Source organism: Notothenia rossii, assembly GCF_949606895.1.
Source record: "Notothenia rossii genome assembly, chromosome: 10".
NCBI classification, from domain to species: Eukaryota; Metazoa; Chordata; class Actinopteri; order Perciformes; family Nototheniidae; genus Notothenia; species Notothenia rossii.
The window spans coordinates 35,731,817-35,758,489 of NC_136908.1; the positions used below are offsets into that span (position 1 = coordinate 35,731,817).

General features: G+C 39.5%; 2 protein-coding genes and 2 long non-coding RNA genes across 6 annotated transcripts in view; 3 read left to right on the top strand and 1 right to left on the bottom strand.

Annotated features, from left to right (window-relative positions):
* The first annotated feature begins 2,478 nt into the window (after positions 1 to 2,478).
* Positions 2,479 to 26,673, top strand: part of LOC307021607 (dynein beta chain, ciliary-like) — a 44,077-nt gene continuing 19,882 nt past the window's right edge. For both annotated transcript variants that reach the window (XM_079653863.1, XM_079653864.1), the window contains exons 1-5: positions 2,479 to 3,047; positions 14,600 to 14,796; positions 14,870 to 15,028; positions 15,631 to 15,761; positions 15,893 to 16,104. In XM_079653863.1, coding sequence (XP_079509989.1) covers positions 2,628 to 3,047; positions 14,600 to 14,796; positions 14,870 to 15,028; positions 15,631 to 15,761; positions 15,893 to 16,104 — 1,119 coding nt within the window. In that variant the 5' untranslated portion in view covers positions 2,479 to 2,627. The remainder of the gene's footprint in view (positions 3,048 to 14,599; positions 14,797 to 14,869; positions 15,029 to 15,630; positions 15,762 to 15,892; positions 16,105 to 26,673) is intronic.
* LOC307021609 (uncharacterized protein) lies at positions 4,037 to 7,315 on the top strand. Of its 2 annotated transcripts, none has more exons than XM_079653866.1 (5): positions 4,037 to 5,115; positions 5,293 to 5,450; positions 5,894 to 5,940; positions 6,055 to 6,111; positions 7,193 to 7,315. In XM_079653866.1, the coding sequence occupies exons 1-5, from the start codon at positions 5,067 to 5,069 to the stop codon at positions 7,224 to 7,226; spliced, it is 345 nt and encodes a 114-aa protein (XP_079509992.1). In that variant the 5' UTR covers positions 4,037 to 5,066; the 3' UTR covers positions 7,227 to 7,315. The 2 variants fall into 2 exon arrangements, with proteins under 2 accessions (XP_079509992.1, XP_079509993.1); XM_079653867.1 differs by having other exon boundaries at positions 4,037 to 4,662; positions 5,096 to 5,450.
* Positions 5,504 to 6,575, bottom strand: LOC307021610. The gene is made up of 2 exons (XR_013803206.1): positions 5,845 to 6,575; positions 5,504 to 5,635 (listed from the first exon to the last, which is right to left on the bottom strand). It is a non-coding gene; the product is annotated as an uncharacterized lncRNA (long non-coding RNA).
* On the top strand, positions 21,176 to 22,587 carry LOC307022475. The gene is made up of 2 exons (XR_013803409.1): positions 21,176 to 21,253; positions 21,809 to 22,587. It is a non-coding gene; the product is annotated as an uncharacterized lncRNA (long non-coding RNA).

The window sequence follows — 26,673 nt, forward strand, 5'->3', positions numbered from 1 at the left end:
TCTGCAAAGAACGTTCAAAACCTAATAAAGTAAAATCATGTACTTTTAACAATATATGGATAAGACTTCATCCAAATCTGAACTGAATTATGACACTGTTAGCCTGAAGACAAGTCCCAGAGAAGCTGGAAGCAATCAAAGCCTGCAACGCCCTCTGCTGGTGACGTGCAGGAAGTACAGGTATACACCATAACCTTCATGGAGCACTGTGGTATCCGACAGCTAGGACTACCTGATAAACTGCCTAATGAGTCTACAATGAACTCTCTGGTCTCTGTCAAATAATGTTTGCACATAGCAAAGGCATGACACAATTAAACTCAATCACACACTTTGATAATGATTCATAATTCATAAAAATCAGCGTTAGAAATTAAAATGTATTTATAAATCTGAAATAACTAAATACAGTTTATGCTGATAAGTTATTAAATAACACATTTCATACAGTGTCATGTTTAATGGTTCTGCTTTTTCTGTTAGTCTTAGTGAGATCCTTGTTGTTGTTGAGTGTGTTCACGGGGGAGAAAGTTCTGCTCTGTATGTATAGTTGTAGCCTTGAAATAAAGGTATTTTTTCAGTTATACCTCGATCTGTTCCTGCATTTGGGTCCTGCCTGCTTCGCTCACCCTGACAGATAAAGCACTATATCATACACTCCATTTACCATTTGATCTTCAAAGTCTTATAGGAGCTCAACCTCCTCAGGTGCTTCAAGATCATCTCACTGACACGTTCATAAAAGTAGTCATTCCTGACGGGGCGAGCCCACTGAATGCTCCTCACGTGTATTGTCAGATGAGGGTCCTCACACAGGACTGCCTCTGTGTGCCTACAGCATCACATCCTCCTGCTTATAAACCAAACTACTACAATGGATACAATAATAGTGTCCACTTGAATACAATTGAAAATAATTAAGTAATTATAGGCTACTTTTAAGTTGATAAAGATATTCTATGCTCAGGCGAAACTCATTCTGAGCACACACAAACACTGACAGCCAAAGTAAAAACAATAAGTGTGGCTTGATATTGAGTAAAAAAAAGGTTTATAACTAGGGATGTCCCGACCACCTTTTTTTGCTCCCGATCCGATTCCGATCATTTGATTTTGACAATTTGCCGATACCGATTTTTCCCGATCCGATCTTTATGCAATGCATTAAGAGAAAAAAAAGAAAAAAAGCATTCAAGTTGTCCCTTAAGGTTATTTTTTTATTTAAATCGGATATTCTATCCAACATGGATATAGCTTATTTTTTTCACAGCAGCATTGGATCAGTTCAGTTGTGCAGCCTTGGATCAAAACAAAATGAAGCTTATCAGTACTCGTTAGCTTACTGCTACAATTAGACACTGCGCCCTGCCCACTCTGTTGCCAGATTTGAGAGAAATAAGCAACCAGGTCTATAAAAACAAGCCCCAAAGAAGCAACACATACATGATGGGTCTGCGGAGAGCATTTCTCCGCGATCCCAACTTGTCTATTACCAGGGTTCAGGGAGCTCTATGCAAGTCAATGGGGACTCCGTGTTATGTTAGCCAAGGGATCCTGGTGTGTGAGGCAGAGTCCTGCATCGGGTAACCCGACGGGTGATCTGAAATGTTCAGTACTTCCTCAAGAGCTAAATCCAACGTCTGGGAGGCTGTTGGTGTCATCCTAGATGGAGAAAAGAACCAAAATCCCACGCTTTTTGAGCCAAATATGCAACTGCGTGTGTTCATAATTGCATGTTTTCACTGCTCACATAGGCCTATATGCGCGTTCGGTTCAGGTTGCGGATCTTGTGCCGACGGGTCGGGTCGGGTTGCGGAACTAATTGGCAATATGTGCGGGTAGCGGGGCGGGTTCGGTATTGCACGTCACGGGTGCGGGGCGGGAGCAGGTCCCCGTGCAGGACTCTGGTGTGAGGTGCTCCGCGGATTGGTCTATTTGGGCCAATCCGGTCATTTGTTGTTGATTTGGGTGTTCACACGTCACAGAACCCAGGAAGAAAACAATGGAAAAATGGAAATTGCTCCTGTGGGGATTGCCCCCAGTATTGAGTATGTAAGTCGCTTTGGATAAAAGCGTCGAACAAGTAACATTTAATGTAATTTAAAAAAGAGAAATCTCCAACGAGGCGTTCTGGGGCAGCATAAACAGGTCTTTTCTGTGTTAGAGTTTTACTCGCTACAGGATGTACTTTGCGGGTTTGTGAACAAAATAGTTTAATGACTTCATTTCAAGTTCTTTACTTTCTTAAAAGTAGGCTACCAATCAAGAATAAGACAGACGGACAGACAGGCAGGCAGGCAGACAGACAGACAGACAGACAGGTAGGCAGACAGACAGACAGGTAGGCAGACAGACAGACAGACAGACAGGTAGGTAGGCAGACAGACAGCAGGCAGGCAGGCAGACAGAGAGACAGACAGACAGACAGACAGACAGACAGACAGACAGACAGAAAGACAGGCAGACAGACAGACAGACAGACAGACAGACAGACAGGCAGGCAGACAGACAGAGAGACAGCAGGCAGGCAGGCAGACAGACAGGCAGACAGACAGGGAACTCCTGGGTCAGCTGCAGGTCTCTCAAGTTCCCTAGCAACGGCTTGGTGAAAGCAAACTCTGGTTACTATGGAGACGGAGATACAGAGCTCCCAGTCAGTCAGGCCCAGGACAGCAGCACGTGCGGACATGGAGCCCCCCGCAGAGGACAGCAGACTGGCCTTCATACGGGACTATGTGCTGAGGACCCTCAGACTGCAGCCGGACCGCTGGCACAGCTGTGTGTCCAGCGAGGACAACCAGCGGGTTCTGCAGGATTTCCTGGACCGGGCCGAGCAGCGGACACTGGTGGTGTCTGTGACCGCGGCCGGGCAGCTGCAGCCCGCCACCGCCCTCCCCTCCTCCCCCGCCTCTGGCAGCAGGGGCAGGGCGGTGTACTTCGTGAAGCGGAGCCGGAGCGCGCTGCGTCGGGACTGCATGGAGGAGAGCCTGCTGTACGGAGACCTGTCCCACAATGCACTGCAGCACTTCTCTGCTCTGGTTGAGGAGGTGAGCAGCACACTGTGTTCATGAAGTTAGTCATTGTTGTCTTCCAAACATCTTCTGTGACAACCTGATCTCACCAGAATGCATGACTCCACCACGACTCCTTAACACCGCATTGCGTGGTGGAGTCACAAACTTTGCTAAATTAACTTGTTTGCACCACGCAAACAACCCCAAGTGAATGAGGCTCATTTGTCGTGGTGCACACAAGCATTTCTACAACGTCCAGCAGTGAGCTTTTATTCTATAAAACGTTTTTAAAATCTGCAGTGGCGAGCCGTGACTTTTATACCTAGGCCCTCTGACCCTCCCCCCCTTCCCTCTTAAAAATAAGAGATATTACGTCACAGCGTATACTTCAGCGGAATATCAAAACAGCGGCCCGGGGTGCAAAACGCATCAATGACAGCGACCCCATACCACACAAAACAACACCATTTATATAAACACACCTATCATGACAGGGCACCCACAGCCAAGTAACAATTACAAATTAATTAAGTCGGCACGGCGGCCCACATTGAAAATGACTTAGGCCTACCTTTGATGATCAAAAGTCCATCCTCCTGTCCTTTTGGATGAAGCACTTGGGGGTCATTCAGCTGATCCTTTGCCACTCCAGTTTATCATTGTAACTCAATCTTGAAAATGACTCGGTTAATAATTTCGCAACGATGTCATCACTATCACTGAAGTGAGCCATCATGAACATGATATCTATCGATTAGAGTTATGATTAGAAAATAATAAAAGTAGGGTAGACATGTGGATATTATCCGGCTGAACAAAACGTGCATTTATCTAACAGGTTCGTTTTCCACAGACCTTATTTCGAGCTATTTTTCAAAATCCTATGGAGAAATCCTATTGCTTTCTGTCGAGAGAATCCGAGCGCAGCTTACTTCCGGGTTTAAGGACGCGTCACTGCACCACTTGCATAGGGTTATGGCTAGAAAGGATCCGTCTTGTGTAAAACTCTCGCGAGAGTTTGGCTGAATGTCACGTGGCTGAATGTTTACGTTTGTCAGGCAGCCTTTCAGTTACAATCGTTAACATCAGTGGGCCACAGCAAATGATGGTGAGAAGCTAAACTATCTATTAATGATGTCAATGACAGGGAGTGTGATTGTTGAAATAGGGTGTTAGCGGTCTTGTTGGTGTTCAAAGAAGAATGACAACACTGTAGATCACCAACACTATGGTTTATTTTTTATTCACAGGCAAGTAAACGTTGTCGCAGTAAAAGTCCCAAGATAGCTCCTGGTGCAATAAAATGTTCCCTTGCAGTGTTTTACTATTATGTCTGATGTTTCTCTATTAATATTGCTGCTGCATTAATGTGTATGTTGCATCATGTTACTGCTGTCGATGTGTTTCCGAGCCGCTCCGATTACAATGAGAGTTACAACGAGAACGTGACGTCATATTTACACAATACGGATCCTTTCTAGCCATAACCCTTGCATAGATACAGCGCCGTATAGATAGAAGAGTTACGACAGCGGAAGTCCAAAAACGGTTATCGTCACGTGGTTCATGCAGACGAGAATCGTTCCCCGGAAGTTCATGGCGGGCAATGTGAATGCATTGATAACAGGAGATAGAACTTCGACTTTTGGTAATTATTAGTGAATAAAGGTTTTGATTTGCAATATTTATACAACAAATCGATATGTGTATGTATTTACATCAATATGTTTTAAAAAATAAAATAGAATTTGCTAATATTAAGTGATAATATTAGGATTAGTGTGAACAACTAGTTTACATGTTAGGCTAACAGTGCCTTGGTTAAAGAGCCTGTTGCTGTTTATTTATAGCTTTGAATTCTTTCAAACCAATATTATCTTCTTAAACTTGTATAGTAGTCAGGAGCATCACTTTCTAATGTTTAATGATATATTTAGACGGAGGGGATCTAAAGGAATGCTTCAAAATTCAGATTAGATTCATTTCTACCATTTTCTTAAATTCATGGTAGTTTCAGTAATCCCATGGTAATTGAGGACACAAGTTATCGAAATGACTAATGTCATCTTTATGGCTTTCAGAAAGGACAGGAGACCGACAGGTGACTATCAAAGGACTAGCAGCAGCAGCAGCAGCAGCATGATGATTATGTTAAATGTGTTGTTTTAGGAACATCCATTGCAAATACATGGAATTCAATAAAAATTGAATAGCATATCATGCAGTTTGTCTGTGCCTTTTCCTCCGTGTTGTCCTGGTTTGCTGTGCTGCCTCCTAGTCGCCACCATGGTTTGCTGTGCTGCCTGGGGATGCTCAAATCGCTCCGAGAAAGGAGTAAGAATGTACGGCTTCCCCACTGACACAGAGCGGAGGAAAAAATGGCTGGCTCAAGTCAGCAGGAGCAATTTCACGACCAACAGCAAAAAAATATGTGAGGTAATATATACAAACACTGCACTTTTTCACAAAACGAAAACCACACCATTGGGAAAGCTTAATGTTTTGTTTAATACAAAAAAACAGGGAAAGGCTTGAAAAACACAGAGTTGAGACTCAGGGTGCAGGGTGAGGGTCTCAGTGCAGGTATTCAGGCTCCATTGAATCCCCCTCTGGTTCTTGTGCTGAAAGAGGGAGTAACAGACAGGAGAAAGGGTTATACACACCTATATAGCACACCTATTGGATGGGAAATTGCCTTGGGGAGATAAGGTGTGGTCTTTTTTCCCAACTGAAGTTATGGAACTTTATTATTTGTGAGTTTAACAAAGTATGACAAATGGCATCATACATCTTTAGAGAATATGAAATAAAAAATTGAAGTGAAATCAACCTCTTCTCTGGAGAACAAACTTTGATTTCTCTGTCTTGTGAGTTTGCAGTCTTGCTCCTCCACCTGTAACATCACTGCCCCTCCACCTGCCATACAGTAGGTTACTAAAAAGATTACTTATATAATACAGTGATAGAATACATGTTTAGTATGCTTACTTATATAAAACAGTAGTATTAAACTTACCTTGTGTTTTCATTCTCACTTAAGTCCCTCTCCCTTTGACATCAATCCAAAATCAGCTGAGCTGCAACATAATACAGACAGGTAATAATCAACATAATCACAAGGACACAATATGGCTCTGCTAAAAACACTCACTCTTACACGCACCAAACTTTATATTTATCTAATATTTAACTCCCTCCACCCCTGCATACAATCCCGTTTATAAGCCCCTCTTCTCTAATTCAACAATGTTGGACGAAATGACATTAAGAGAACGGAATTTACAATTAAAAGGCTGTTCAACGTGTGCTGCTAACTTGATCTGGTAGCTTTATCTGTTATCTGTAAACGTTCCCTAAATCTACTAATTTAGGGATAACCCACTGACATCCTTTAATACACATGTTAATTTGAATCAGATGTACTGATAATATCCGCAATATAAATCTTTAAACTTCTTCTTACCTTTCAAAAGTCCGTCACGAACGGTCTATTATGCTGCAACTCTACTGCGCTGCTAGCCTTGGTGCTAACTTCCGGGGAACGATTGAGAGGCTCCACGATCCGCCATTGCTGTAAAAATGTGGTCCATTGGAGTGAACGGAGATGACATAACTCTCAGTCTATACGGCGCTGCATAGATAGACCCAGCGCCATATAGACTGAGAGTTACGTCATCTCCGTTCACTCCAATGTCCTGACGGACTTTTAAAGGTAAGAAGAAGTTTAAAGATCTATATTGCGGATATTATCAGTACATCTGATTCAAATTAACATGTGTATTAAAGGATGTCAGTGGATTATCCCTAAATTAGTAGATTTAGGGAACGTTTACAGATAACAGAGTAAGCTAGGATACCATACCATAGTACCGGCATACACTATACCATAGTGGTTGAATACTCAGTATTAGGAAACACTTTATACTTACTGGACATGTACTCATTACATACTGTATATAAAATATGACCAAAAATGTGAGACAACTTTATAGAAATTCATTTCACATCTGTTACTGATGCCATTTGTCATACTTTGTTAAACTCACAAATAATAAAGTTCCATAACTTCAGTTGGGAACAAAGACCACACCTTATCTCCCCAAGGCAATTTCCCATCCAATAGGTGTGCTATATAGGTGTGTATAACCCTTTCTCCTGTCTGTTACTCCCTCTTTCAGCACAAGAACCAGAGGGGGATTCAATGGAGCCTGAATACCTGCACTGAGACCCTCACCCTGCACCCTGAGTCTCAACTCTCAGTGTTCTTCAAGCCTTTCCCTGTTTTTTTGTATTAAACAAAACATTAAGCTTTCCCAATGGTGTAGTTTTCGTTTTGTGAAAAAGTGCAAATGCAGTGTTTGTATATAATTACCTCACATATTTTTTTGCTGTTGGTCGTGAAATTGCTCCTGCTGACTTGAGCCAGCCATTTTTTCCTCCGCTCTGTGTCAGTGGGGAAGCCGTACATTCGTACTCCTTTCTCGGAGCGATTTGAGCATCCCCAGGCAGCACAGCAAACCATGGTGGCGACTAGGAGGCATCACAGCAAACAAGGACAACACGGAGGAAAAGGCACAGACAAACTGCATGATATGCTATTCAATGTTTATTGAATTCCATGTATTTGCAATGGATGTTCCTAAAACAACACATTTAACATAATCATCATGCTGCTGCTGCTGCTGCTGCTAGTCCTTTGATAGTCACCTGTCGGTCTCCTGTCCTTTCTGAAAGCCATAAAGATGACATTAGTCATTTAGATAACTTGTGTTCTCAATTACCATGGGAAAACTGAAACTACCATGTATTTAAGAAAATGGTAGAAATGAATCTAATCTGAATTTGTAAGCATTCCTTTAGATCCCCTCCCTCTAAATATATCAATAAACATTAGAAAGTGATGCTCCTGACTACCATACAAGTTTAAGAAGATAATATTGGTTTTAAAGAATTCAAAGCTATAAATAAACCGCAACAGGCTCTTTAACCAAGGCACTGTTAGCCTAACATGTAAACTAGTTGTTCACACTAATCCTAATATTATCAATTAATATTCGCAAATTCTATTTTATTTTTTAAAACATATTGATGTAAATACATACACATATCGATTTGTTGTATAAATATTGTAAATCAAAACCTTTATTCACTAATAATTACCAAAAATCGTAGTTCTATCTCCTGTTATCAATGCATTCACATTGCCCGCCATGAACTTCCGGGGAACGATCCTCGTCTGCATGAACCACGTGACGATAACCGTTTTTGGACTTCCGCTGTCGTAACTCTTCTATCTATATGGCGCTGGATAGACCTCACAGCGGGCGGAACTTGTCATAAAGTCCGCGAAAATAAAGCCCGCCCATTTAGAGGGAAGATATGATTGGTCAATTGTACTGTCATTAGACATTACTCTCTCATTGAGTTACTATAGCGGGCCCTCTGTGAATGTAGAGAGGGACCAACAAGCCCTCCCGTCTTCACAGTAACTCGGAGAGACGGCATTTAACCCCTTCACATTCCAACAGAAACTGAACAGGCAGATTCGAAGGATTTATTTCTTTGGAAATGTTATTTTAAATACAATTAAATCAAGTTATTTTGGTCAAACTAATAAAAAATGTAGCAACAAAAAAATATAAAAAATAATATTTTAAAAAAAAATGTCTTTTTTTTTTATGTTTTCAAATATTATTTCTTTGAATATCTTAGGCCCTCACAGAGGGCCTAGAGGGCCCTGACGGCTCGCCACTAGCTTGTAGTAACTCACGGCTGGCTTCTTTTATTTTATTTGTATTCATAATAATTTGTATTTTTCGTCAGAATGTATTATGGCAGCCCTGTCACCTAAAAATTACGTTCCCACAGAACTAAACTGCATTCTCAATTACGTTTAGCTAGAAACGTATTCTCTCCCACGTTACGTTCGTTATGAACACATCTCCAATACATTTATTTTCTACATATCTTTGCCATTTATTGTCTTGCTTATAATAATGAATAGTCATTTATAAATATCATTTTAGAGCACACATTTGAAATCAGTAGGCGAGGCTGTAATTTCGCCAGCTGTTACTCTCATAAGCGAGGCAGAAAATAATAGTTTTAACATGCCAAAAACCTGCTGTGTCGTTTATTGAATCTCAAACATTAAAACAAATCCAGAGTTACGTGTTTCTGTACTTCCTCTAAGAACAAAGGACAGTAACAGAAGATCTCTGTGGCTTCAGGCTTGATCGCCGTTCAAATGACAGTGTTGGTTTCCCCAAAAGTGGGCGGGACTGTAAAGTGACGTAGATGTTACTCTCATCTATTATTCAAAACCATTCTATTTTCTCTAACGTAAATTACATGCCAGTGTTTTATCTTTTTATTTATTTGTTTTTATTTTAAATCGTATAATGTCAGACTTTTTTTGCCATCTGTGAGGAAAATAAATGGGGCTTAGAGCCTCAAAATACTGAAATCTGTATTTTTTAAAATATATTTTTCCTTCTAATTTGTTATTCTTTTCTAAATAACACACTGTTATTTATTCAACAATAACACACAATTATCCTTGTTTTTATTTATTCGTTTTAATTCTATAATCTTGGGCTTTTTAGCATGCTTTTTAGCCGTAAATAAAGTCACCGGAAACAGACGTATAGGCCTATAAGGGACATTTCGAGCGATACACACCACAAACCCACTGAACAGAGTACCCAAGATCCTCAGCTTGAAGCTCATTGATTGGATGTTTTAGCCGCAATGCATGTTGGGATATGATGTTAATGCGATATGATATCCGAAAACATTTAAAAAAAATAAAACAATACTTTATTCCGAGTGTTCTTGCTTTTCTCTTTGAAAGTCATCATATAACGGCATTGTAATAGACGGTTCGGCTGCATTACATATTACACATCTGCCATAGTTCTCTATTTATAGAGCCCTGATGAGAAGACTTCTGGACAAACTTGAAGAACTGCCGCCAAAACTGAATATGTGACGTGGATCATAAATATATCAACAATTAAACAACATTTTGCATTTCTTTTCACAAAATATGTCTCCTTGCAGTATCAATAGTAATTCTGCTGACTTTTATATTTGATCCAATTGGTAGATAGGTTATATTTACACCATAACGGTGCACAGCTGATAGAAAAGGACTTGTAGTTTTTAAAGATATTACTGATTTTCTTTGAATATAAGAATGTAAATACTGAGTTGAAAGAATAGTCAGGGGATTTGACTATATAGAGACACATCTATGGAATCACAATTTCAATAGCTTACTTAAATGACGGATATGGCTTTCTGTCTGTGATGTTTTACAAATCAGATATTAATGTGTAGAAGTAAAACATGAGAAATAGTATAGCAATATCCTGTAAAAGTATGTAAAACATGAATAAAACTAAATATCTTCAGATGTTATGCAATACATAAATGTCCTACACTAATAATACAAAGTTATTATTAGTATGCTGTGTGTACCTTTGGTGTACCTTGTGTGAAACGCCTAGTGGTTAAAGCACGTTATTGAATTATCTTTGTTGAATAATGTTATTTGATGAAAAAAATATTAAGAGTACATACTTTCATAGAGGGAAAGTAGAAGGTCAATGATAGAAATATAGAATATAAAAAATCAAGAAGATACTGTAAGTGATCTCTACAATAAAACAGTTTAGTGCAGGACGTACAAAGATATTAATATGAGGATAACAGACAAACTAATTAACCTTTATTAACACATTAAAGAATACTTTAGGTTAAGGTCTTCTTTCAAATAAGGAAAAAGCTTTGGGGGTATCTACAGATAAATATTAAGCCTGACAAAGTACTTAACGTCTAATATATTGCTTTCCTGCAATGTTAACTTTGTTGAAGCACTTATTTTAACTGATATTATAGACATTAATTATACTCTTATAAGTATGTAGAGAGTATAAGAAATGTGCAGAATTTGACAGTTTAATGGTGGAGGTATACACACATATTGATAGATGTCTTGTAATGCACTGTTGAGGAACCTGTGACCCAAGTTTTTCATTGGTTCATTCATTGCATAACTACACCGTAGTTGTGTATATGATATGTCAATAAACCTTTGAAAATCTTGAAATCTTGAAAGGGATGTGCAAAATAGCAATTATATACAGTCTTTAATTAACTATTAGTAGAGAATAACGAGTAATGAATATACTTTATAGGGATCTGCAGATAAATGTTTAGTCTTCTCAAGCACCAACTATCAAATATCTCTCCTGATTGTTGGCACTTGACAATCACCTTCCCTGAATGTTACTCAGGTGTAACTAAAGTCTGCTTTAAGAGTTGTTTATATTTCACATCATTAATCAGAATCTGCAAAGTAACTAAAATAAATGTAGTGGAGTAAAAATACCAGGTTAACCTCTGAACTGCAGTGGAGTAGAATTACAAAGTAACAATGAGCTGTTATGTGGGTATATATTAATGCTGCCCATTATGGATACAAGCGATTTTCACCCATTTATTAATTAGATGTTTTAAATGTGTACACACATGTGTTTCCTATCACCTAAACCTCCAGGGCTTTACACAGTTTAATACTGTCAACTTCTAATTTTGGGAAAAACAAGAACGTCTTTTAAAACTACAATTCCCAGTAGAGACGTGCCATAGAGAACATGTTGCGAAACACAATAGCCAGCATGTGTAGTTCTGGGGGAGCGTTCGAGTCCAGTTTCGAATAGTCTGCCGTGGTTTCGTTCCATTTCTAAGAGCTTGACGCTCGGCGTAACCTTGGCGCACTGACACTCCAACATCCAAATCCCAGAGCTTGAAGATTAATCACGGGGTTTGTCAACGGCACTGTAGTCCCAAACGATAGCTGGGGATTATGGGTAGTGTAGTGTCTTCGACCATCCGAAACTGAATTTTTTTTTTCGGATATCATATCGCATTAACAACACCACATCTGGCGTCACAGAGATCTTCTGTTACTTAGAACCTCCAGAAAAACGCGGGCAAAAATCCTTGATTATGCGGGCTAAAATCCTTGATTATGCGCGCTAAAATCCTTGATTATGCGATTAAACATGCAGAGTTTTTATGTGATTTTATGCGGTGAAATTGCGGGAAGTTGCGAAATATGCGGAAAGTTATAATAGATTTTTTTTTAAATATTGGGCTGTCTTATTTATTCTCTCTCACACAAAACCTTCCACTAACGTTTATTTATTGTAAAAGCAATTGGGCTATTTTAATCACACACACACACACACACACACACACACACACACACACACACACACACACACACACACTTCTCCGCCTCATTCTGTTTTCATTTACTCGTTCGTTATCTGACCAGCTTCAATCTTGTAGGCTACTCACTTCGTTTCTTGTAGCCCTCGAAAGGTTTTTGGAGGTTAATGCCTCGGTGAACGTGAGTTGTTTGGCTTTCTTGTCCGCAGCAGCAGAAAGCATTTTCGAATGTTTGAATGAATCAAAGTGGGTCGCCACCGTCGATTTTCTCTAAGACTTATGCTCCAACACACAGTTGCACGGGGTGCAGAATAGTTTCCCCCCACTTTTGTGAAAGACATCGGGGTACTGCTTTGCCCAGTCTTTAGCAGAAATGTTTGTTGGTAAATGAGATGGATCTGATGTTTTCATCTTGGTGTTTTCTCTCTCGTGTGAGTTCCACACGTTCACTCTACGGTGTTGTTTACCTTCTGTGATGCGCGAGTTGATGACGTCACGTCATCATCATCACTACTTCACATCAATACGAGTTAACTTTTTTTTTTCTCAACTTTTTGTGGAAAAATTTGTTTTCATGTTTGAGGTGCAATAAATGACACAGCAGCTTTTTGGCATGTTAAAACTATTATTTTCTGCCTCGCTCATGAGAGTAACAGATGGCGAAATTACAGCCTCGCCTACTGATTTCAAATGTGTGCTCTAAAATGATATTTATAAATGACTATTATCATTATTATAAGCAAGACAATAAATGGCAAAGATATGTAGAAAATAAACGTATTTAAGATACGTTCATGGGAAACGTAACGTGGGAGAAAACATATTTCTAGAAGATATGTAGAAAATAAACGTATTAGAGATACGTTCATAACGAACGTAACGTGGGAGAAAATACGTTTCTAGCTAAACGTAATTGAGAATGCAGTTTAGTTCTGTGGGAACTGGTGGGAACGTAATTTTTAGGAGACAGGGTTGCAATAATACATTCTGACGAAAAATACAAATTATTATGAATAGAAATAAAATAAAAGAAGCCTCCCGTGAGTTACTAGAAGCTATAAAGTAGATTTTAAAAACGTTTTATAGAAAAAAGCTCACTGCAGGACGTTGTAGAAATGCGTGTGTGCACCACGACAAAGGAGCCTCATTCACTTTACATTGGGGTTATTTGCGTGGTGCAGACAAGTAAATGTAGCAAAGTTCGTGACTCCACCACGAAATGCGGTGTTAAGGAGTCGTGGTGGAGTCACGCATTCTGGTGAGATCAGGTTGTTCTGTGATCGGTCCAACAGGTGCAGAACACCTGGCGTCACCCCACTGTGTCAGCAGAACACCAGTCCTGTTAGTCTCGGTTTATGGCAGGTTTTTCGATGTAGTCTAAGTGCTATCCTAGAGACAACCAACAGACGAGTCATTGTTTGTAACCTTAGTTACTGCTAAAGCATGCTCAGTAACCAAGGTTACATAGATGCAAAAGATAAATAATAAAAGTCTTAAAACTAATATATTCTTCTAAAATATGGATGGGTTTTCATTTTGGCCCCATGCATTTAGTTGTGAATTGAGGAGGTATTTTGAAGCAAATGATACAGACTCAGTCTGAGCCGGACCCTTGGCCCGGTGTGGTGCTGTTGTTAGACACATGAAGGTTTTACATTAAATAATATGATGAGCTTATTCAATATTTCCCATGAGTTCAGACTGTCACATTCTGAACCGGTGTTACCAACTGTTTTACTTTTTGTGAGCGAGTTCTTTAAGTAACATATTTGGTATTTTATGTCCTCCTGGCTTGATTTTCTGGCCTAACACGTTGATAACACATGATAGTAAAACACAATGCATGCAATAACATGTGTAAACATGTCCACGGTTGCACAGTGTGTATGATTTAAAGAGACAAAAATAAGACACGACTGCTAATAAACTGTATATGACCACATCTTCCTCTAAGTCTCAGATTCTCAGTTTGGGGTTGGTGAAGTTCTCCTAACTCTCCGAGTAAATCCACCTTCAGGGGGTCCACCAGCTTGCACCTGTTTGCATGTCCTTTTTCTATGATGACTGGGGTTTAATGAATGATGACTTTTTTTATTCATCCCTTTTCCGAATAAAACACAATAAATTGATTTCTAGAATTGTAACAGACAATTACATCATTATAATCTTAGAATTCTTGAAGGGAAACATTTTGGGATTGTATTGCACACACAAACACACACAAATATACACGCACACACATTTATTTTTGTCCTGATTCACTTTCACCTGTGTATTCATCACACGTTTACTCTAAAGCACAAGCTTTTTCCGTACGGAATGTCAACTTACTTACACTGCTCCAGGTTGTGGCCCCTCTGCTGTTCAACAGTAAGAACCACACTGAGTGGTCCCAGGTGGTGTCTCAGGACGTCAGGCGCCACGTCCACTCCCTCAGGACTCATGCGCTGGTGGTGTCAGGCCAAGTCCACGGCAGGACGCTGCTGCCTCTGCCTGCAGGCTGCCAGAACGTGGAGCAAGCTGACCTTGAGACGGACAAACGGTAAACCAACAATCATGTCGATAGGACATTTTCCTAACTCCAAAGTAAACATCTCCCTTGTGACTCTTGCCAGGGGCGAGATGGTGAATAAGACCATCCTCCACTCCCTGGAGTCAGCAGTGATTGAGTGGAGCCATCAGATCCTCACGGTCCTGAAGAAAGACTCCTCTGACGCCCTGCTGGAGGGCCAAACGCCCACACCTCACTCAGAGCTGCTCTTCTGGAGGGACAGGTGTGCTCCTCTCTTATTACACACTGAATATCCGCTAAAAGTGTTTGTTCCTTTGCTGTGAGTGTGTGGCCCTGACAGAGGACCTCCAGCTGGTGCTTCTTATTGTTTTAGATCCAGAATACCTGTGCATTCGAGGGAAACTGGAAAATGTTTACTTTCCAATTTTGTTTCCCTCTGCAGAAAATGTGTTCTCAATCTGTCTACAACATATGCACTTATGTTCTGCATCACAGACTTATGTTCTGTAAGCATCAGTAGGAGGTGAAGTAGGAGGCCCCTAGCTGACAGTCATGTATCAGGGCTCAGTTGCTGTGAGGAGGACCCAAGTTTGAATCCGGTTTGGAACCATTAGGTCCATCAAAATATTTTCAAGTAACAAGTGGTTACCACAAGACAATAATACCCTGAATATCAAATATATACTTCACCTTAAAGATGCTGCATGTGTTTCTGACCAAATCTTTCAGATCAGTTTATTATTTTCTAAAAACAGAAAATCTGCAATATGTAAACAACACTTGTGACATCCTGTGGCCATATCTTATTTACTGATGACAACTTTACTGATACCTTGTTGTTCTCCATTTGCTTTCTCCATGAAGATATGCAGACCTGGAGTGCATCCACTCCCAGTTAAATTCCTCCAAGGTGAATAAGATGGCGCTGCTGTTGGAGGCTGTGGAGAGCAACTATGCTCCTGCTTTCACCAGCCTGCAGCAGGGGGTCCTGACAGGTAGGAAACTATCTACAGTATACACCTGCAGCATACAGAACTGAAATGAGATAAAGCACAAACTGGTGGGCGTGGTTTTTGATGATGCAATATTCTTGACTTCTTGACTCAATCACATGTTGCCTCACCAGCTTTGGAGGAGGCAGAGGACGTGCACTTCTACCTGAGGCCCCTGCAGCCACTCATCGAGGACATGGAGAGTGCTGAGTTTCCTGATGTGAGGGGTCAGATTGGTCCTTTGATGCACACTGTATGCCTGGTGTGGGCCAACTCCAGATACTACAACACTCCCCCACGCCTCATCGTTCTGCTGCAGGAGACCTCCAACCTCCTGATTCAGCAGGCCAGTCTCTTCCCTTGTGACTTTAGTGGTAACAACTGTTTCTGAGATGACCTGTCAGCACATAGTTGGTGTGTGTGGTGGGTCTGTTGTTTTATTAATTGTATTTGTGTATAGATCAGGCATAACAAAATGTAACATGTTGTTGTGTGAGCTTTAACATATTTTTGTTTTGCTAAACTAAGCTTAGCTTGAGTGAGGGTACCATGTACAGATGTAGCGATTCATTTCAGACAGTTTGAAACGCGAAGGCCGTGATTGGTACGTGATCTGCCCTCTCTCAAGGGAAAACCTCCAGCTTGACTTGAGACCGCCACCGTGATAGATAAATGTAATTATAATGAAGCCAGCTGCAATGGATCATTGATCCACCAGGGGGTGCAGTGGGGTTCCACACTGGAGCTTATGTGAAATAAAGTCAGATACAGTACGCTGGATGTACAGCGGAACTTTGTTAAGATCCATATGTCACGGATATCATACTACTGTGCTAAATAAGAGACATGTAATCATTTACAAAACATCACCATGTTGTTATTTAACAAAATAATGTTGTTTAGTCGAAAAAAACGAACGGGAGGAAATGCAGCCCGGCTCTCGATTTTTAATCCTAATTTAATCATCATCTTCACCACGATCATTTATGTTTATGTTCACCAAATTGACATGAAATCACTGACAAATATGAATATACTGTATTCAACTTCATTAAAACGTTATTAACGAGCCTAAACTCAGTAATTCACTAAAAATATTTATATTTTAATGGAGCCTCATCGGCAGATCAGGATCCCTCCGCTACGCTTTGGGATCCTGATCTGCATGAAGGGTGTTATTTTCCCCATAAGGAACAAGTCGCTGCAAATTATCCCCCTTATTACATGGCCATATTCTCAACAAAGTAACGACATGACTCCCAGTATTAATTGAAATGCTTTTATGGATTTAGAAAATGTTTTTATTGATTTAAAAAATAGTTGTATTGATTTAAATTGACATGCATCCGCTAAGAAAAATCGTCCGTTGTTACCGTTTTTTAAGCAGTCTGAATGAAACGGTAGCTCTCTCCCCCCTCCCCCCCTGATCTTTCTTCTCCAGCAGCTAAATTAACTGTAGGTTACTCTGAGTGACCATAGACCAGTGACCACCAACTGGCGGCTAGGGGTGGGCGATACCACAAAATCTGGATTCGATCCGAAACCAAGTATTTCAGGGCCAGTATCGCCGATCCCGATATTGATATCGATACTTTTTAAAATGAAAAGCATCTTATGTACTTTCATATAGGGCAGGGGTTCCCAAAGTGGGGGTCGCGAGATGATTACAAAATAAAAATGGACAATTAAAAAGAAAACAATTTATAAAAGAACATTTAAATTTAAATTATTATTAATAATAACGTTTGCATAGACATTTTCAGGGGCGGACTAGCCATCTGTATAAGTTCCCCGCAACGAGGCTCTGTTTTCTTAAATGTACAAACAAATTAATTCACTTGCACCCGTCCCCCGTCCCCCGTCGACAGGGGGTCGCCAGTCTCTGGGGTCGCGGGCTGAAAAGTTTGGGAACCCCTGATATAGCTGCATGGCATGATTTTTGAGCTGGAATCATCATAAATAGACTAAATTTGAATTAATTTTCATGAATACAGACCGGACAGTTTTTATAGACAAATAAACGTTTTACTTTTGCAAATTTAAAGTGCAAACATGAAAAATAACAATACAAAGCGGCCAGAGTAGCGAACTGTCTTCTTGCACACATCACAGTTCGCTAAGTTTTAATTGCCAGTTGTGAAATTGCTCCACACAATGCTGCTCTTTCTCTCAGCCATCATGCGCGTGTGTGTGTTGCACTCGCGAGTCGCTGGCTGCTGCTGTCCTGCCGGCTGCTGCTGTCCTGCCGGCTGCTGTCAGTCAGCTTGATAATCGGCGTTCATGCAGGGAGTGCGCTGCGCGTGCGCGAGCCTCGAGGAGCGGAGGACAGTAGTGGAGAGAGAAGAAAAGAGCATATACTTGTGTTCGTCTGCACATAGTCTTTTGAAGAAATTGACGAGTAGAGGAGACGGGGAAAAAAGTATAAAAGTATCGATCCTATTGGCTCTAGTATCAATATTTTGAAACGTAACGTAATATCGGAAGTATCGATATTTTGGGATCGATCCGCCCACCCCTACTGGCGGCCCGCGGCCCACATCCGGCCCGCCAGACATTCTCATCCGGCCCGCACGACGGGGGTGACTGTGGCGTGGGCGGAGTGTTTTTTTTTACAATGTCTCGTGAGTAAGGTGCAGTACCGGAGTCCAACAGAGAGGCAGCAGCTGCGGGACAGTAGACTGCATACTGCGAAACCTTCCCTGCCTTGAAGAAGAAGAAGTGATCCTTGTTGTGAAGAGTCTGGTTAATGCGTTTGGCACCACGGCAGCAGCCCCGCTGCAAAAGAGTCCAACAGAGAGGCAGGCGCTACGGGACAGTAGCCTAGAAGCAGGGTTGGGTTGTAACCAAGCGGCAAACTCTGTGGAAGAGCCGGTGTTACAGTATAAGTTGAGTCATGACAACTGGCGACATTCTATTATTTTCGTCATAGGAATCCGGGGCGTGTACATTGAGGACCCATTGTTGACTTACCAGGAAAGAAACATCGTTTGTCGTTTACGTTCATCTTTTGCTATATCTGCCTTCCTAAGATCACTTTGCTGCACATTCAGTACTCGTATGTGAGGTTGTGGGTGAGAGTCCGATATCGTGACGCTTACAGGGAGGTATCGAACATTACAAAGTAGGTGACTGTGTGGATGCCTGTTCAAAACATTGCAAACTTCAATAAATCATTTAAATTTTATATTTGTGTCCGACTTTCATTTGTTCATCGTTCTTAATGTGATGTATAGTAGCTTTGATAGCTGTCCATACCTTCAGACAGCCTAAAAGTAAAACACAAGTTGTTTATTCACAGCCCGAACGCTCATCGAGATGACTGGATCAGTCATGACAACTTGTGATCAGCTCCGATTAAATTGTGATATCAATTCTGTAGCTAACCTCCAGGGAGCACGTTTATTTTATGAAATAAACGTTAAACGTAGGCTTAAAGGCATAATAGAACTACCGTATTATATGTATTCAACTTGTGCCCCGCTGGACTTACTTTTCTGTGGTTTACCGTTACTGTGACATATCAGTATAGCCACGGAAGATAGTTTGTGTGTTTAATTCCCATGCATCAAGGTTATTTTCATGTATGTAATTGTTTTTCCTGCACAGTGTAGAGTCTTGTTGTGATGAGAGGGATACAGGTATTTCATAAAATAAACGTGCTCCCTGGAGGTTAGCTACAGAATTGATATCACAATTTAATCGGAGCTGATCACAAGTTTCATGACTGATCCAGTCATCTCGATGAGCGTTCGAGCTGTGAATAAACAACTTGTGTTTTACTTTTAGGCTGTCTGAAGGTATGGACAGCTATCAAAGCTACTATACATCACATTAAGAACGATGAACAAATGAAAGTCGGACACAAATATATAATTTAAATGATTTATTGAAGTTTGCAATGTTTTGAACAGGCATCCACACAGTCACCTACTTTGTAATGTTCGATACCTCCCTGTAAGCGTCACGATATCGGACTCTCACCCACAACCTCACATACGAGTACTGAATGTGCAGCAAAGTGATCTTAGGAAGGCAGATATAGCAAAAGATGAACGTAAACGACAAACGATGTTTCTTTCCTGGTAAGTCAACAATGGGTCCTCAATGTACACGCCCCGGATTCCTATGACGAAAATAATAGAATGTCGCCAGTTGTCATGACTCAACTTATACTGTAACACCGGGACGCCAACACGGAAGTGGCACACACTGCAGTTCATATATTGGCCGATAGGGACTGACTGCAGAAAGGAGCAATTTCCATAGACCCCCATGTTAAAATGCCCAACTTTACAGCAGAAAAAAACATGTTTCTACCCATGGATGCAATAAATATTATTTTGAATATAGTTAGATTCCACCTTCATGATTATGGATCTGTGAGTGAATTGTTTTCTAACACGACCCTTTTATTTATATTAGGTCTTAAAGTTTTTGCATAAATTAGGGCGTGGTCACATTGAGTGACGGCTCTGTGAACTGACTGCTGCTGTTAGCTTCTTGTCTCTCTGCTAGCTGCTCTGTGAAGCTACAGGCACTCTGCCTGTTCAGCTCATCCAGGGAACCGGCTTGCCCCCGGCCGTGTTTGTTTGTTCTTCATGCTTATATATCGGACTATTGTGACTCGCTCTGCGGTTGAAACAGACGGTGCATGAATGCGGTTTTGCGGTAAGTGAAATTCGAGTACTTATTTATGTGTTAATGATTTTAATCAGCTACGTAATTAATGTTACGGCTTGGGTTAGCGTGTAAGCGAGTGGTAGCTACATTGGTGCTAACGATGCTAATAGTAGCCTCCAAGTTAAAATCATAGACTATGTTTATAAAGGTTAAAACGAAATAGATAAGTGTTAAGTGGGATAATACTGTACAACAAACGGCTTCTGTTTGAGGTTGATAAAATAAGGTCATCCTTGTAACTTAGAGAGATATTTTATTATGTAGGTAGGAACTGTATGCATCACTAAGGTTAATTTAAATTGGCTATGCTCAAGTATGTCGACAAGCTAATGTTGAAGTAGTGTATGTGAAATCAACCTCACAACAAGATGTGTGTATATTACAATTATTAATGTCATATTTCAAGATGATTACTTAGATATTACAATATGGTTGGTTGAGCTGGAGTTCATTATTGAGCTTACACGTTAACATCACAGTCATCTGAAGAACAAACCCAAACCTTGTTGTTTTTATTAATTGCATTACTAAATGGGTATCAAATAAACATTAAGCATTGGTAACACAACTTCCAAAGTTACAGTAAAATAAAAAGGACCCCGACTCGGACAATACACAATCCAACATGTTCAACAGAAGAGAATCAGTTATATTGTTCGTACACATGGTACTTTACATATATATATATATATATATATATATATATATATATATATATATATCTGTTTGTTTAAGGTGTCCAGGTGATGCAGACAGGCTGGACCAGAGAGTAAGAGACAGAACTGGACTCCTCACAGCAGTGAACTTCAGCACAGGTACAAATACTATTTTTTTCATACTGTACAAAGAATCAAGAAAGTATTGACTTTAATACACTGATATACATTCCATTAAACAATACTAGATCACCTACACACCAGTGAAGTTGAGGGTTTTTTCTGTGCAAAGAGTTACATTTAGATGTTAACAAGCAATGTGATTTTGTCAGCTTTCTAATTTAATGTATTAAAGGCAAAGATATTTAACACATAGTGAGAACTGCTACTATTTATCTCTCAATATTGTCTGTAAAAAACGTGGTAAAAGTTATTCTTTCAGTGAGACAACAGAGCAAGCTTCTACAGTTGCACTACGTTTTGATAACAGTTGAATATTATTTTGATAATAACATATATTTCAATGTTGATGAACTTCATACTTTTCATTCATAATCTGATTGTCTTTGTAGCTCACCGTTGAAATAAAAAAACAAACATTACAATTACAAAATAATTATATCTACAGCCCTTAAACACACAAACACACCGCTTTCATAAATAACACACTTGTTCTGCAATAATATGTTTTATGTTTCCTGTAATTTTTGTTAGGAAAGGACATGCCTGAAAGACACAACATTTTCTCCTTCTCTGAGGGTTAAGAAGAACATCCAAGAGGAACATTAAATGCTAATGCTATGAGATTTTAAGACCAGTACACTACTTTTATTGTAAAAACAGTCAGCTGATCGAATGCACCTATTTCCACATCTACACTCCATCCGCTGATTATTTCTATTTGCTTCGCTTTATGAGCTTCACATCACTTGTGCCTTGTACCGCAGAGTTTGCAACGTCACAAATAAATGGGGCCAATCTTCAGTAAGAATAATGGACAAAAGGAGTGCGAATACAAATACAATTTATTGAAATGTGAACCAAAACTTAATCAAACATGTTTTAAATAAAAAGCACATATGGACAGAAGGTGTACAACTATTAAAGTAAACACATTTAGTCAAATAAAGTGACAGACTAGGCCTGTGCAGTTGGTATCAGCTTTGCCCAGCATGGGCTCCTCCATCAGTCCCTCCCCCCAGTCCCCCTTGCAGAGGAAAGACCCTCAGTCCTCTCCAAACCAACAGACAGGACGTCCATCACACGGAGGTTTCTCCCTGAAGTCTCTGCAGCTTTCTGGACACCATGCTGTCTCAATCCGTCCACACTGAATATGAGAGGGGGAAAATGAAAATAACAAATGCTTTAGACAATAAGAAACATAAAGTTGACTGTTGAGTTGCTCAGTTTTTTTAGATTGTCAATACTATTACTGTATAACTAATATATCAGGTTAAGAGGCACATTCAAATAAAGATTGGTCTTTAAATACATGTTGTCTTTTGAATTGTTTGTCTAAAGTCAAGGATCTAAAACTGGTACTTAGTTGTAATGATACAGTCTGGTTATTATGCTGTTTGGAGGAGGCCTCACAGGTAAGAGCACTAACTAGCTACCATCACATGTACCTTAGCTTGACTTAAATGTATTAAACGTATAATTAAGTGATATCAAAATATAAATAACTAATGTCATGCAAACATATTAATATTTGCTTGATTCCAGTGTTGAATTTAGCACAATTGCATACAAACGTTAAGGGATTTTAAGATTCTGAATTATTATGCTAAAAACTCTAACTTAGATTATTATTTATAGTTTTGCTGAATAGTTTCATGTCCGCTTACCTGAGAAACGTAAAATGCCACGGCAGTGTGCAGATGGGGAGCATGTTAGCTTAGCTTGGTAGCTTCAGCTAGCTCTGGAACTTTCAGCTCGGTGGCAGGAGGTCCCGTCTCGGCTCCGCCTCTTTGCCCTTATTTGGAGCAGGCGGGAGTTGAACTCTGACGTCACTGTCGAGCCGTTAGTGGCCGACTCCGCCTACTAAGGGCTTCTCTGCAACTCTGCAGAATCCTATGGGTGACGTCACGGACCCTACGTCCATTTATATATACAGTCTATGGCTGTAACGGAATATGTAACGGCGGTACGTAATCAGAATACAAAAGTCAAGTAGGCTAACTGTATTCAGCCGGCGTTACATTTGAAAAACGAGTAATCTGATTACAGTTACTTTCGTAAACCTGAAGTGAATACATTTTGGAATACTTATTGGAATTATTGGTGGAAAAGTTTCCTCACAAAATGTAATATTCATTACCGGCAGAACTGTGTGCACACTGCACAGCGCTGCAGCATGTCTGTGAGCGAGAGAGATGGTGTCTGTGAGGCCCCGCCCCCGCACGCAAATGAGAGAGAGATCTCTTTTAATATATATGGAAAGTTAGAAACGGAGATGGTTAGATAAAATGTGCAAGATAACGTTTATGTAGCATTTCTTTATTGTCGAAATTATGACATTTCTTAACGGGATAAAATCAAAGTGAATGGCCTGCTGCTGCTGCATGGGGCAAGTGACTGGAAACAGTTTTAAAAGTTATTACATCGTTTCAGATAATAAATAATAATGATAATTCATTCTATTTAGGGGCGCCTTTCAAAGCACCCAAGGACACCTTACAATTCATAACATATTCCAAGGAAAGGTTTTAAGACAGTACAAAGAATGCAGTCCGGGTGATGTTTTTTATGTGGGGTGCAGATGAGAGAGCTGTCCAGAATGACACCAAGATGTTGTGTTTGAGTTCTTGATAAGCCATTAAAACAGTCAAATAAGTGTCTCCTGTTCATCAAAACATACCCATCTGTTATGGAAAAATAAAGCATTTCAAAAGTATTCTAAAAGTAATCTGAATACGTTTTTAAGACACGTAACTGTAACTGTCTTCTGATTACTTTCAAAAATTGCTGGACCGCGAAAGTGTCTATTGGATACATTTTGGCCCTTGGAGAAATGTAGTTGGTGATCCCTGCCATAGACTGTATGTGACAAGCTTACAGTTAGTGACGTAACAACACCATAAAAGCTGGTGGGTTGAAAGCAATACGGGAGGTAAAAATAACTAGAATAATTGTGATTTATTTATTGTGGCTTTTATGTTTTTAGGTATAAAATGTTATGTAATTCAGGCTTATAGTTCACCCATCTCTAAAAGCCTTCAAAAATGACAATATTCTTAGTAATTTAATAAATCCTTCCAACACACATTGTAAAAAATAGCCTACTGTAAGTTAAGAAATCATTCCAATCTTCTGATGTAACAACAATAACATTATAAATAGTAACATAGCTGAACATGGTATTGCACATTTAGCTTTGAGTGTTACTGACCTGAGATTTTTTTATTACATGAATTAAGGTGACTGAGGCTTTTTAACATACAGGGATGCAAACTCATCAGGTAAGAAAAAGGGGACAAGGATCCGAGCCCCCGGCTCCCCCACCCCACGGAATATCGGCTTTAAAATGAGGAATAACAGACGATTTCAGCAGTGAGAACAACTAAAGCAGCAGTGTTAATAATAACAGAAATGCCAAAGTGTCACATCTAAGAGAAATATATAAAAGCATTTATTTTTATTGTGTAGCAGTCCGTTTATAATTTTGGCAGCACTGTTGAGCATTTTGAAAATGTATTTTCATGCCTCTGTGCAAGGCTTAGTCTTTCTATCTTTATAGCCACATGGTGTAAAGTAACTAAGTTCATAAACTCAACAAGTACTATACTTGGGCATAATTTTGAGATACTTGTACTTTATTTAAGTATTTCAATGTTTTGCTACTTTGTTCTTCTACTCCACTACAGTTCAGAGGTACATGGTGTACTTCTACTCCCCTACAGATGTAGCACTCCAGATAGGACTCACATGGGTGTGTCCCAGTCAAAAGCCCAGCGGATCCCAGTGGCTGGGGGTGTTGCCAAATTGCTAGAGGGCGTTGCCAAATTTCCCCATTTGTTCAATTACAGGATTTAACCATGAGATGGCGCTTCATTCACAAATACACAAAGACAACTGGGTGTTGTAAAACTTATTCTGTTTGCAATATTTGCAGCTCTGCAGTTGTGTTTGCTGAATACTGTAGCATTTAATCACTTATTTGTTATGGTTTTCACAGGCTACCATAATGAAAAAACATCAATATTTTAGATCAAATAAAGTATATAGTTTGCTTTATGCAGTATATTTTTTGTAATATTGTTGGGGTGTTTTTACACAGTACAGTAGATTGAAGTAAATCAATTTATACATTAAGATAAGATAAGATGGACCTTTATTAATCCCCGTGGGGAAATTCAGTAGTTCAAACAGCAACAGGGTAAGAGTGAAAAACAGGATAGCACAGATTCACACAGATTAATAAAATCCAAAATAAGATGAGCGATAAAAATAATAATAATGAGAAACTATGAAATAAGAAATGAATAAAACTAAAATATAATTATCATATCATATATTATAATGTATTGTATTATTAAGTAATATCATACATTAACCCCATTATAGCATATGCCACATTGAATGGATGAACACATTTATGCATCAATAATTACAACAGAGTATTTCTAAATACAAGTTGTACAAATACAATATGTATTTAATATGAATAACATAATGATTAATTTCAGATGATAATACTTTTCAGGGTTAGGTCCGGTCTGACAACGCTTAGCTCTCTGCTGAAGATCACTGCTGCTCTAAACAAAGTCAAAAATCCTACATCCAAACGGAATAAATATAATTAATTATTATTAATACGTTAAGTCTTGTTCATTGTTTTTCACTTTTATTAAATGTTTGATATTTCCGGCACAGGCCCTTTCATACCGGCAATGCGTGATAGAAACAACAGAAAGTGCGACAGTTTAAAGAGCCTGTGACAGCATCCCAACAACTGTTGTGCAATGAAATATTGGGCTACTAGTCATCTCGAACCGTCAGTTTAAAAAAGAAGGTGCGATGCCGTTCCGATAAATATCAATAATTTCGAACATTGTGGGGAAATTCCTTCGACTCATTTTGAAGTTTTGGGGGAAGCCGGAAGTGACGTCAATGCGGGAACGCTTCACTGTGCGGCGAGAGAACCAAACACGGACAAAGTTTGTTGTCATGCGTAGAAATGGTGAATTACTGAGTTTAGGCACGTTAATAACGATTTAATGAAGTTGACTAAAGTATATTCATATTTGTCAGTGCTTTCATGTCAATTCGGGGAACATAAACATAAATGATCGTGGTGAAGATGATGATTAAATTAGGATTACAAATCGGTAGTGAGAGCTGCTGAATTTGGGGGCATGCATCACCAGGAAGATGTTTTTTAAATGTTGAAGTTAAAAGCATCAATCTGGTGCACTTTGAGAGCAACATGAAGAGATCTATGGATACATCTCTCAACACCCATATGAAACAGAACTGTAAGCAGATTTTTTTCTTTATGGATATTTTACAAATCACTCCCCTTTTAAACTGTATTCTTGTTTATTAATAACAACTTTTTTTACTGTCATATTAGTATT

What these genes read in the sequence shown, in the direction of transcription:
- LOC307021609 (XM_079653866.1), top strand. Translation starts at nt 5,067, where the DNA reads ATGACTAATGTCATCTTTATGGCTTTCAGAAAGGACAGGAGACCGACA. An exon ending in AAAGGACAGGAGACCGACAG is followed by an intron (nt 5,116 to 5,292) that starts GTGACTATCAAA and finishes GCTGCCTCCTAG; the next exon opens with TCGCCACCATGGTTTGCTGT. An exon ending in CTGCAACATAATACAGACAG is followed by an intron (nt 6,112 to 7,192) that starts GTAATAATCAAC and finishes TCCCTCTTTCAG; the next exon opens with CACAAGAACCAGAGGGGGAT.